The sequence below is a fragment of the Labrus mixtus genome, chromosome 22 (assembly GCF_963584025.1).
Source record: "Labrus mixtus chromosome 22, fLabMix1.1, whole genome shotgun sequence".
Taxonomy (NCBI): Eukaryota; Metazoa; Chordata; class Actinopteri; order Labriformes; family Labridae; genus Labrus; species Labrus mixtus.
Window position 1 is genome coordinate 11737914 of NC_083633.1, and position 13593 is coordinate 11751506.

Genomic DNA, 13593 nt, shown 5'->3' on the forward strand with positions numbered 1-13593 from the left:
ACGGTCAGCAACAGGATGCACAATGATGCAGGAGTGTAATCTGCTCATTGCAGGGGAAAGGAAACTTCTTTAAAGTTGAAACAACGCTCCGTCTTTGGTGTCATGCAAAACTATTTTCACTGTAAAGGCATATTTGGAGCATCAATGTTGAATGTTGTTAGATACATCATATGACAGAGATACAAAGCATGATGGGATGATTCAAGTGTGGTATGATAATGCTTTCATTGATTTGGTGCTAAAATCCAAACGATGACATTTACAGCATAAACATGATTTTTTCTCACTATAATGGCTTAAATGGTCTTCTGCTCATGTCAAATTTTGCAACTTTTTCTCAAATTTCTTCAATCCTTTGACCTTCAATTGCTCCTATTTCTTTCTTTAAACCACAAAAAATAAAGATTTAAGATGTTTAAAGCTGGTTTTTGGGTCTTTTTGCCTTTATTGTAAATGACATTGGATAGAGTAGGAAACAAATGAGATAGAGTGGGAAGTGACTTATGGGAAAGAAGCCACAGGCCGGACTCGAACCCAGGCCCCCCGGAGGGCTATAATATCCTAAAAGGGGCGTGACCTAACCACTAGGCCATCTGAGCTCCAATACTTTCTTTTATTATTTGCCAAAATCTTTGTTTGAATTTTTACATGAAAATTAATCCACATGATATTTAAAGGAATATACACAATGGAGAGTTAGTGCATGTTGCATTTTTTGGTGATTAGTTACTGACTCATCATAAACATGTCAGTCTTCAATCCAAACTTGTTTGTAGTATTAAAAAGAATGCAAGCACATGATGCATGTTTCACAGTCATTTATTTATCTAAACACATATTTACAAATTGGATAACATTAGCAACATGTCCATGTGTCCATCTGTACCTGAATACATGCAATCAATTTGCCTGTAATTCATCAAGCTGTTCAAGGAGAGCATCTTTTTCCTGCTCCAACAAGGCGATCCGACGGTTCTTGTCGCTCACTTCCTGTCAAAGAAAAAAAGAGAGGCATAAAATGATCGTTGCCTTGTCGTCGACACAGAAGATGACAAAACAAATGTGTGTTGAAGCCATTTAAGAGATGTAAACTCAAGTAGAAGAGGCAAGCAGCCATGGATATATTTTTAGTTGTTACTATTAGATTGACTGCTGCTTCGTTTTTTTTTTTTTTCTTATTTGGATGTATCAGCAAGTGTGACGAGGCCAAGTACAGGGCCGTGGTGGGCAACTTTATCAGATGGTGTGAGGAGAACCATGTCCAGCCCAGTGTGACAAACACAGAGGAACTGATTGTGGATCTGAGGAGGGCAAAGGCACCAGTGACCCCTGTTTCCATTCAGGGGGTCAGTGTGGGCCTTGTGGAGGACTTTAAGTACCTGGGCCTGCACTTGGACAATAAACTGGACTGGGCCAAGACCACGAGAAGGGCCTGAGCTGCCTCTACTTCCTGAGGAGGCTGAGGTCGTCTAGACCTGGACTCTCTGAGATAGGGATGTTGTACAAGCTACATGTCATCTTGGACATGTAGCCAACCCACTCCATGGCATGCTTGTAAAGCACAGGAGCACATTCAGTGTAAGCTTCATTCCACCACAATAGGGGTGTGTCAAGACTTTTTTGACTAGCCCAACAGGGGCACTGACTTGTGCAGGGGAGTTTGTGTGGACACACAATGAACAAATGTAATTGATCCACCCTTTCTATCTCCACTAATAACTTAAGAAAATGGCAACAAAGATCTTCATAATTGAATATTGATGAAGTTTCTTTCTGATTCTGATAACATTTTGTGTTGTGCTTGCCTGAGTCAGTACTGAGTTGTGCCAGCGGAGGTCGCTGTCTGCCACTACTTCAGGCAGAGAGAGGTTGCTGCTGCTGGTCACATTAGGTTCACTCATCACGCTTCCCAGAGAGCCATTCACCCGCTGAATACAAGACCTGAGGAAGCAAGACCGAGCCTGTAGAGAGAGACAGAGAGGAGGCTTTTTAGAGGCACATTTACTCTTGGGGACCAATGTAGTCTCCATACTCCTTTGCCAGGTCTATCAAGTACCTCTGCTTCACCCTCCTGATGGGTCCCGGCCCTGCTCTCGGTCTCGATGTCGTCCTGCCTGGCTCTGTTCTCCTCCAGGCGCTGCAGATACCAGGCATGAGCCTTCTCCAGGATCTCCAGACCAGAGCACAGAGCGTCCTTCTCCCGCTCCAGATCCTTCAGGCGCTTAATCTGCGATGGGATGAACACAGCAGGGTCAGGTATACAAAAAGGACTAAAACATTTCAGTCAGGGAGCTTTCCTGCATGCTATCATCTCTCTCCCACTCCCTATAATTACAGTCACTTTTCCAATACTTCCTATCTAATCAACAAGTGTCAATAAATAGCCTTTAGGTTTTCTTCCAAGTGGAGAAAATTTGTCCTTTTGGTGTACCATGCTTGCGGAGAAAATGTGATAAAGTGTTCTTTAGTCAGAACTTGATAAACTACCCTCGTGGGTGTTCTTCTAGCTGAGTAAACCCGATAGAGGAGGGTTAGAAACACAAAGTATCCTTGAGGTGCCCTCCCAGCACTTTCGGCTGTTCTTTCAGTGCAGTGAATACGATCAAGTGGAGACAACTTGATGTACTGTCCTCATGGGAGAGTAGAGAAAAGTACATTCAGTGTTGACCTGTTTAAGCAGGTTAATCTGGCCTCTACTGACTTATTAATGAGTCAATTTAAATCTTAAAAAGTGTTTCGACGTGTTTCACTTCAAACTTACGTCACCATTTTCTGCCTAAAGGTGTCCAACTGCGTGTAACTTTAAGCCTTTTTATTTATTCAACCACTGAGTTTGATGCTTTAGCCAGTTTTTGGGGTGAGTACGTGAGCTTGCATGTAGATTTGGATGTTATTAGGTGGCTGACTAAAACCGTCCCGCAGCCTGACGTAGAGCAGCGGGATGGTTGCAGCGCTGCCTGTTGTCTTCCAGAGGCCCCAAGGCTTTGTTTACATCAGCAGAGCCAATCTACGGAGCAGCAGGAGGCCTTTTGTCTACTCCCAGCTGGACTACATGCACATATAATGGGCTCACACAGGGCTAACAGTGCTGCATGACCAGGGACTCATAATACATGGTGGTGATGATCCACCTCTGGTATCATGAGGTCACGTTGTAACTTAAACCCAGGACCATCACATGAGGTACAATGATGTACCTCTTCAACATCGCCAACCACTAACTAACTCTGTTCTCATCCTCCAATGATGTCATAACTCATGACATCATTGTAACACCAGTGAATGATTCTCGTAAGCTACAATAGTTAATCAAATGTTCAAGTATGAACCTGTGCCTTATTAAATATCACACCTGTGTGTCTGCTGAAAGATTCTGAAATCCAATACTGTAGCTGTTTCACTCCTGTACAGTAATAGATTTTCTGTGAGTGGAGTTTTTTTTCTATATTAATCATTTAACATGAAGCTGTGAGGAGCAGACTTGGCATGTGGGAATGTGTCACCGGGATGTCTGTAGCTGTGTTAAGACAGAACTTTGGGTAAATGTCGACCATGGCAACCTCTGTCGACGAAGCCGTACCTCTAAATTTTTTTTTTTTTTTTTTGACGTACTTTTGATGTCTCACTTGTGGAGAAGCTTTTCCATGGAAAATGTTAAAAAGTGTCTGACACCTATCACCTAAAACTCCTCGCAGGAGCTAAAGGCCGTTTAAAGACCAAATAAGCCAACAAACAGAATTTACATTTTCAAATGGTAAATGAAAAAAAAAATACAATTTGAAATAAGCCTGGACCAGTAAAAGTCTAATAATTAACAAAATGTAATGGTGAAATGTTGGCTGTGAATTGAAGGGACAGCACTGATGGCAACAACACCTTTGACACAGTCTCTATGTAGTATAAGTTATCGTAATACAATTCATATAAGGAGCATGTTTAGAATTATGAAAGCTGCTTCTCCTTGTGTGTTTGTATCTATACATATAAACATAATGTGTTAACATTGATAAGCCTCCTGTCATTTAGCACAACTCCTGTATAGACCTGTGTATGTTAATGGAGCCTTAGTCCAAATTGATATTTAAATACCTCTTTATATATTTAAACAGGACAGATGAGGTCATCTAAATGTACTAAAAAAAACTGGAGACTTTGTAATAGACTGGAGAGACAGTGAAGGCATACATGTATGTTATCATTTACATTACTGAGGTGCTGCGTCTTTATTTTTTATCTTAACATGTACAGCTCTGCACAGCTTTGAAGCCTACACGATAACAACATGTACAGTACAGGTCATAAATCCTCTTGTGCTGAAAACATGTGAGTATGCATGATAGCTGATAAGAACCACTACTTTATGAGAAACTTACTCCCAGGTAACTGATTAGGATCACCCCCCCCCCCCCCCCCCCCCCAAACACACACACACACACACACACACCAGCTCTCTCCTCACCCATAGGTAGAAGCGCAGTGCGTCCAGGCTGTACAGGCTGGTCCTGAGGGGGATGATAACCACAGTGTAGGAGCCAGAGCCAGAGGGACGACCGGCCATGGAGAGGAGGATCAGTCTATGACAGCTACCACTGCCCCATACAGCTGGTGGACAACAAACAACACACCACAGGTCCACACGCCCGGTCTGACTCACAATAATACCAGAGAGAGAGAGAGAGAGAGAAAGAGAAAGAGAAAGAGAGAGAATGGGAGTGTAAAGGCAGGGGTGGAAAAAAAATAACAGCACGATACACAGGCACAGACAGCATGGTGCCCCCAGGGCGAGGTAATGAAAAATTCCACATGTCACTGCCATGACTGGTTAATCGACATCCAGTGACAAAGAGAAAAAAAAAGAGGCGAGAGAGAGAGAGAGAGAGGCTGAAACTGGCAATGCAGGATAGAAAACAAGTAAAATAGGAAAACTCAACTCTTGATCCAAAAGGCAACTGGACTTCATTGAAGTTACAGTGGAAGTTTATAGAGCGCCAAATTGCAAGAAGAAACTTTAAAAAAGGTCTGGACCGTACTGGTTGGAGAATGAATGAAAAGAGACCCAACATTAATCCACAAGAGCAAACCCCAAATACTTCTTTTTAAACGCATCAATCTCAAACAGGACCAGACTTATATAGGCAACCATCTATCTGCTCAACTGGAAATGCAGCACATGTGTCAAAAAAATATGAAAGTCTAGAATGTTCTTTTTTGTAATATGTTATACAGAGACCCGACATTCATCCAGCATGGGCAATCAACAAGGAGAAACTTTCTTTTAACTCATTATGGACAGCTAGTCTTTATATTTTACATATGGAAGGAAATATGAAAGCTGAACTGTAGGTCTAAAACATTCTCTTTGTAATGGTATTTACAGAAGCACAACTTCAATCCACCAATGAGCAAATAAAATGGCAAAGTTGAATTTTCTTCTAACAGGCAGAGACCTCCAGTACAGAACCAGACTCAGAGTCAGACGGCCTACGCTTCATCTGGATATAGGCAACAAACAAATCAAGAAATATGAAAAGAAGAGCTGCAAGTCTACATTGTTCTCTACTCATCTTTGATCCACCGATGATCAACATCTGGCAGCAATGGCAAAGAAAAAAAAGTCCTTTTAAAAGGCTCAATTAGAACCAGAGCGATTGGTGGACAGTGATCTGCACTGAGTGGATATGCCACCACACATATGGCAGGACATCTGAAAATGGAGCTGTGGTTGGGAGAAATGAAAAGAGGATACAGGTGGGAACATATTTTCAGCTCCTGTGTGTGCATCATATTTGGTCAGCTTGAATATTAGCTTTACAAGATCGGTTTAGGAGTTAAGAAAATCTTGCTTTCACAAGCTCCGACAGAGTTTTTCTGCTCAAAGGATTGCCAGACGTTTCTGAGAATCATGTCATCCCGTACTTGAAGTGGAAACATGACATTCCTCTCTTTGGCTCTGCAGGTAGAAGACAGAACGCTTGTGATTATGTCCTCCCTTTGGCTTCAGGCGAACACCCTGTCCCGACATGTTCCCAGGAATGTGACAGAACCTGGGGACGAGCTGTGCCAGCGCAGAGGTGTGGAAGTGCGTTCCAAAAGTTATTATAGCAAGAGAGTGAAGCAATGAAGACAAACAAGCAGAGCAGTTGAGTACAGTTGTGGTTTGGAGAGGAGAGGGGGGGGGGGGGAGACAGAGGGTGGAGCGCTGTATAGATTTCTTTATTGACCTGATCGTCATGACGATCAGCTGTTCTGAGGGTCAATGTCACTGCAGCACATGTTTTATATATTACCGCCTAAGGAGAAACGGGCAGTTAGAGCAAATGGTTCGATTGAAATTCACTTAAACAGAGTGCTGTGATTCATGAGGGTAAAATATTAAGCTCCAAAAAGTAGATTATCATTTTTTTTAAAATTGGAAGCACATGAACTACACATACATAAAGTCACTAGACAACAACACTAGCAGCTGAAATGAAAGTAGAAAAGCAGAAATGAAACCAAGAACAAATCAATTTGTTGAACATCATAAAGAGAAGGACAAAAGGTAAGTTCACAAAGTGGGCATACAAACACACCCATAGGTGTCCTCTGGACTGGTGTCAGAGTGGGGCTGCTACACAGAGAGAGTGCCAGAGCTGTTGGAGGTTCAGTGCCTTGCTCAAGGAGACCTCGGCAGTAATATACTCGGGAAGTGACCTGGAACCTCATTCCCAACCCGAGTCCCTACTAGACTGAGCTGCTGCCACATCAGTATATTTGGGTGACTTGTGACATTTTTTGATGGACCTTTACACTAAAAATGACTTTGTGAACATTGTTGAAACAAAAAAATATTTCCAAGCTGAAACAAAGATGAAAAGAAGAAAGGTATAACAAACATGATTAACAATTAAAAATACAAGAATAATACAATCATAATGAAATGTGAGTGTGACGTTTAAAAAAATTGTGAGCACTGTGGTGCCTTACTGCATATGGTAAATGTAGGATAAAGTATTTTTGTGTGAAAATGATCAATAATAGGGGACTGAAATAAGAAAACAAGACACTTTTTCTATTTCTTCTTAGGTCCTTGTTTAAACAGCCCCTGAGAGAGGTCTTATCAGAATCAGAATCGGGGTTTATTGCCAAGTATATTATACACATACAAGGAATTTGACTTGGTGTATTGGTGCTAAACAATAAATAAAGTGTAAATAGCGTGTTAAAATAGAGTGTTAGATAAATAAAGTAAAATAGAGTGTTTATTGTGTTTTGATTATTCAGCAGGCGTGGCTGAGTCTGTTTCACATGACGACAAACATTTGAAGTGATCCATGAGGCCATCTTATAGATCCCACTGACTCAATCATCACACCTTTTTTTTTAAACCCAAGAACCACTTATCCATTAAAAGGGATTTAGTTTTTTTTTTTTATTTAGTTACTTTTTGACACATTTGTACATTTCTATCTATGAAACCCTTTAAAAACATCTCGAATAAGCGCTCACTGTCATCGTGTTTTTCCTACTTTCTGTGGAGCACTTTAAAGCTGCAGCCATACAAAATCACCAGCAGAGGGAGCCGTGAGCACACATCACCTTCAGGAACCGAGCCTCATAAACAGAGCTGACATTTTGTGGAGCCTTTATAACTTTAATATCAAAAAAGTTGTAGCTTCTTTAAAACACCAGATGGCGCAGTGCGATGAAGTTGCAGGGCACTTGGGCTTTCCCTGCAAAAGTGGGTCAACTATTTTTAACTTATCTGCAGTCTGTGCTGCCATGTGCTTTTTTTTTTACTGTTTTCCCGCGCATTTTTTTTTTGGATAAAGTTTTGGATACTTAAAAAAAAAAAAAAATCTGATCTGATATTCTTAAAGGTGTATTCGACCATAAGCATACAATGAAAAAACAATACAAACTCTCTACAAGTATATTAAGATCCATCAGAAGTCTCTTTTAAATCACACATCTCATCGTTCCATAGGTATTTGTGAAAACGAGGGCTGTCCCTCTGCAGCATTTCAAGTCACAAGTTGTTGGATCAAAACAGGGGATTAAGTTGAGGTATCTCACAGTGCCCCAGGTCGGCCTGCGGCAGAGTCACGACCTTTTGTTACATCATTGCACACATGATTGTCACCAGCACGAGGCCTTAAGCACGGCATGACATCATGACCACAAACATATGATTGTTTTTCATGCTGTGATTCTTCTTTTTTTTTTTGTGTGGCTTCTCCAGCTCAGCCACAAGCTACCCGTCTCTTTTCAGGAAATATTTACAGAAGTAGTGATAAAAATAAAGGCAAATAAATAAACTTCTGCCCTGTGTATGTGCATGCGTTCATCTCCCTTCGTTCACTCTCAACGAAAAAATGAAGCGGTTTTTCAGTTGTTATCACAGAGATGCAACATGCAAGATCATGATGAGTTTTCACTGTGGGCCCCCTGAGGAGGAAGTTTACAATGTCACACATAAAGTGTAAATATATCAGTCATATATGAGCTGTATGTCACACATTTTTTTTCCACATTGGCGGGCTATTGGCGGGCTGTTGGGTGTTTTAGCTACACACGACTTCATACACAAACACATACAAACATTGAAGTAACCCACTTTCCCCCGTGACTCCTTTCAGTTCACTACTCTACTGTGGCTGAGAGTGGGCCCCTAGCTGCTTCCTGTCTTACTCCCTAACACTTTCACACACACACACACACACACACACATTCCCTCTTGCTGTCACTACAACGTTCATATGTGGTTTTAGTGAAACTAAGAAAGAAAATGACACTTGGAGGCAAATACACAACACTAGAGTCATAGAAATACAAATGTTCACGTGTGTCCCTTTCAAATACAAAACAGTTTATGAATTAGAGAGTCAGCGAGGCAGATTTGAGACTCTTTTTCCCGGGTCAAAGAGGCTGGGCGCTCCCTTCGCCTCTCCAGCCCACGCCAGCACCGTCCACTCCAGGCTCACTGTTCGGGATCATAGCTCCTAGGAATCTAACCCACATATATGAAATCCCCATATGCACCATCAGAAACAAAAGAACTGCACCTTTTTTTTTCTGCCAGAATACAGACATCAGGCTTATTTCATTGAAAGTTTTCCCCTAAAGCAACAGAAAAGGCTAGACAACAGTCGACCACTAACACTATGTAACATGTAGCTCATGTAAGTGACCTGGATTTTTTGAAGTTATGTAAAGAGTGAAAAAAAAAAAAAAAAAAAAAAGACTGACAACTTCATTTAAACAAGGATGACCTCATCAGTGCTCAACATGGACACTCCCTGTGGTTTCCTTCACCTCACACACTGGCACAGATGCAAGTGCTGGTTGCAGCTTAATGGTGTCACATGACTCCTGGAAACAGTGATAATAATTTCCAGTGAACTTCTTAGCTGGAGTCGCCCGCCAGTATGCCATGACCAGATGAATGTTAAAAAATGAAAACGTTGAAATCATAATGACCTAGATCTTAAAAAGTCCTTCATTTTCTTGCCGCACACTTTTCTCTCTTCCCTTGACTGGGCAGTCGGAATCAGAGCAGACTGCTGCATATTGGATAGGGGATCCTAAGCCCTGCAGATGGCCTAAGTTACCCTTAGGACCCCAGGCCCAGAAACTCCAACTATCGACTCCTCTTGAAATCGAGGAAACCTGCCCTATCCTTCCATCGTTCTTTAGCTACTACAGATAAGACAGACTGTTTAGTCACGCATGCAAGTCTCCTATCTGATAGCCGCAGGTGCTGCACAGATTTCACAAAGTATCAGATTTTATTAATACAAGTTATCATTTCTGCTCAACATCCCTACAAGTTATAACAGCACCCTATAACTGGTTGCAGGCCATGTAACACAATCACACACATGCACACACTTCTCTCTTTTCAGCGCACTCACTCACTTCCTTCCTTCCTTCCGTCATTTATCCGCTCATCCCGACAGTCACGCACATGCATCCAAACTCACAAATCACACTCCCTGCCCTCTCCCTCCGTGTCTCTTGAAAACACGAACACGTGCATATTTGTCACACTCATCACGCGCAAACCAAATACTACGAGGCCAGGTCCAGATGCAAACCAGATGTTCACCCAGATGCAGATAAGGGCAGAAACACGTCAGCTGAAGCAAAACACCTTTTCACCAGAGGCTGAAACTGATGCGAAGGAGTTATGAACTTTACATTAGCATCTCCTTAGCAGCAGAAAGCCGGGTTTTAGGGGGCAAAACACATTGCCCCCCTTTTTTTTTCATGCTCCGACTTTCTTTGGCTTTGACGTTGAACTAGCCTCAAGGTCACCTCAGCGGGGTAAAAAAAACAAGTCCCTCCAAGACCCTTTTGCAGGGACAAAAACAAAGGATCAATTTACACCCGCCCAGTCCGACCCTCCCACCCATCGCCCTCCTCCTTCTTCCCACGCCCACAAACACTCCCCGCAAAGAGCATCTTGCTTTCCCCTAAAATACCGTGCCGCTGAACTGAACAAGAAGCTCTTCACGTTTACAGGTAAATGCACAAAGACAACATACGCACACACAGGCTGCACAGCTCAAAGAAAAAGAAAATCTGAGACCCCAATCTGTGTGCAACACCGGCACCCCCGCCCCCCAATCTCTGCCCCCTGAGGACCCCCCCCCCCCCCAAAAAAAAAACAAACACACCGAGTCAGGGTCTCCTTAGGCACGTTTCAGTGTAAACCCGTTCACCCTGACTTGCTAGCTCCCCCGGTGAACCCCTGACAATATCCAGCTGCCAGCGCATGGCCTCGCTTTTCCTGCACCCCCAATTTTTCCCGCTTTTTTTCCAAAGAGGCGCACACACATAAACCCACAAACACACGCATACACGCATATGATATCGAGTACGTCTCACTCCTCCCACCCCCAACAACCCCACCCCCAACAACCCCACCTGTGGGCTCCACAGCTGGGCGATTACTCCCATGGAAACTCCTCCCACTTACATAAGGAATACTTGCACTGAACTGTGTGTTTGTTGGACTCCTTTTTTGGGTTCAATGCCTCTTTTATTCCTCTCTAACCCCCCCCCCCCCCCCCCTCCAGAGGGTACAAAGTTCCAAATTTAGATAAGAAGTCAAAGAAAAAGTTGCATTGTGGGACCTGGCCTAGATATAAAGTCACTCCACATTTCTCATTATCACAGAAAATATGGATAATGATTTGCAGGTCAAACTACTTGGATTAGACACCCATCGTTTAAAATACATTACAATGTCTAGAATTCATTCTGCAGTACACTTCTGTTACATGAAGTCCTAGAAATTCTGTGAAGCCTGACTTCAAGCTAAATACTAACTTCCCCATACTAACTTGCTTGAAGCGACAGTGCTAATACGGTAGGTAAAGCAGTTATATGAAGTGTCTTTTGTTGTCATTTGTTGTGGTATGTCAGCACATCATGAGTGACGTCGGCTGTCTGTGGTGAGTGTCTTCTTACTTCTTACTTTCTGAAGGCCTAAAGGAAGTGGAAACCCCCACACTGCACCTGTGAACCAACAACTTCCTCTCCTCTGTTTATCGTCCCATAGTGTCTGTATCACTGCTTCCCCTCACCACTGACTTCCTGCTGAAACAAAACTATCATACAGTACATGCTGTTCCTCGTCTCTGTGTTCTTTTTGGTATTTGAGATGCGGTTACATAAACCTACTCCAGACACCTTGCTTCATATTTAGTGCACAAACTTGACAAATGAATCAATCAGCTTGAAATTCAGACTACGACTTTCGTAAGATAATTAGCTAAATATGTTTGAATGATGGTATCAGTTTAGAAATGACATATTCAATTCAGAACATTAATGGAAGTGAATAACACCAACGTCTAACAGGTCTAGGTCTACCTTCAATTTTGATTCGGTTGGTTTGCTCGCTCACATTTCCCTGCAGAAACACATGAAAGAAATCAATCACTTCAGCCTTTTTCACACATGCACTCCTGAAAATTTCCAGAATATTTTAGGATAGGCTTCCCCAGAAATGTTCCAGACTAGCCTCTTCACAAATGCACCATGCATTATAACATCTGCCGCTATGATGACAGTATCAATAAGTGATGGTAAAGAACATACTTGCAAGCAGAAACAAATATGAAGCAGCTTCACTACATGCACGACGATTTCACCGGTCACATGATTTCTTTGAATTGCCCCCCGGGGACAAATAGAGTTTTTTTTTAAAATTGAATTGAATTTAAACGTCAGCAGCCCTGCTCGCTTGCGGAAAGTTTTCCCATATATTACCAGCTGCATTCAGACTTCGGCTAACCCCACTTCACACATGCCGCTCACCTGGAAAATTTCAGGAATTTTTCAGGAGTTTCGTTCAAGCTGCATTGTTGGTTTTCTCTCTCTTAATAATAATTTTAAAGTTCTTAAAGTCATGGGCTCATTTAGCTCACTTAGCGCTGATTGCCTTCGAACTATCTACAGTACATTTTTCAAAACACCCCCTTCAGTTTGAGGATACAGGAATAGATAGCTTCCCCCATAGTGTTGGTTTTACACCCCAGTGAATCAGTAACATCACAATGAATAGAAGTGAATTGATTTTCTGAACACAACACCCACTGTGATAGTTCCCCATCTCGTCTTCTGACCCAGGCTGTGAAATGTGACTGTTGTTTTAGGTAGACTCTAATATATTCAAAAGGCACTGACCGGGGAGGGTGGAGGGAAGACAATGGGCTTACAGTAGTGACTGGATAGACAACTCAACATACAACACAGGATTAAGGTTGGGAAAGAAGGAGTGGGGGAGGGCGGGAGGGGGGGAGATGATCACACCAAAACACACAGAGCACTCTATACACAACAAGAAGAGGATTAGGAGTTTAATGTTGAACAATAAACTGACAGTAAATACAGGTCAGAGAGCTGACAACACACAGAGGAATCATGCTGCTGAGACCTCATTGTCTGCTGCTGAACCCTCAGATATGACTGAGCCCAGTTTACACACAGATTAGAAAGGCATTAGGGAACTGGGACAGAGCCCTAATTGACTATTATTTATCATGATGGGAAGGGACTAGGGAGCCACAATACCTACAATAAGAACTTGTTCTGCAAAAGGATGTCAGTGGGGCATCAGAAAACCAGCAAGTACTTTAACATCCTCACTTTCTGTTTAGGGACCGTATACAAGGTATGAGGGATCACAAAAAGAAATCGTGCATTTTTTTCAAGTTGTTAAAAAAAAAACTAAAAAGGTGAATTTTATGAATGAATAGCTGTTAATTAATAACCATGGTCGGGGTCTTGCTTCATAAATAGTTACAAATATTAACTTCGTCATTTAAGTCCAACATCAAGATTTAGGGATTCTTTTCAAACTCATAAACACACATGGATACCCTTGGAGAAAATGTTCTGCTTTCTATGAGCTTTGTGTTGCACTGTATTGAACTTGAGTTAAGCTCCCCCATGAGAAAATAGCTGTTTTCGACTCAAGGAAACATTCCTCAGCGGTGACGTAAGTACTTCTAGGAAGGGACTGTCACACACAGTGCACACAAACAATGACCGCTCCCCAACTGCTGCTACCTGCGATGCCAATACTGAATTCCCACTCAGTCT

At 42.2% G+C, this 13593-nt stretch overlaps 1 protein-coding gene across 2 annotated transcripts; it reads right to left on the minus strand.

Annotated features, from left to right (window-relative positions):
• Positions 1 to 803: 803 nt before the first annotated feature.
• On the minus strand, positions 804 to 4717 carry sapcd1 (suppressor APC domain containing 1). Of its 2 annotated transcripts, none has more exons than XM_061030158.1 (4): positions 4460 to 4717; positions 2057 to 2227; positions 1806 to 1961; positions 804 to 986 (listed from the first exon to the last, which is right to left on the minus strand). In XM_061030158.1, the coding sequence occupies exons 1-4, from the start codon at positions 4556 to 4558 to the stop codon at positions 984 to 986; spliced, it is 429 nt and encodes a 142-aa protein (XP_060886141.1). In that variant the 5' UTR covers positions 4559 to 4717; the 3' UTR covers positions 804 to 983. The 2 variants fall into 2 exon arrangements, with proteins under 2 accessions (XP_060886141.1, XP_060886140.1); XM_061030157.1 differs by having other exon boundaries at positions 804 to 990; positions 4460 to 4707.
• Between the last annotated feature and the right edge of the window lie 8876 nt (positions 4718 to 13593).

What these genes read in the sequence shown, in the direction of transcription:
- sapcd1 (XM_061030157.1), bottom strand. Translation starts at nt 4,558, where the DNA reads ATGGCCGGTCGTCCCTCTGGCTCTGGCTCCTACACTGTGGTTATCATC. An exon ending in ATCAGGAGGGTGAAGCAGAG is followed by an intron (nt 1,962 to 2,056) that starts GTACTTGATAGA and finishes CTCTCTCTACAG; the next exon opens with GCTCGGTCTTGCTTCCTCAG. An exon ending in ACAACTCAGTACTGACTCAG is followed by an intron (nt 991 to 1,805) that starts GCAAGCACAACA and finishes TTTCTTTGACAG; the next exon opens with GAAGTGAGCGACAAGAACCG.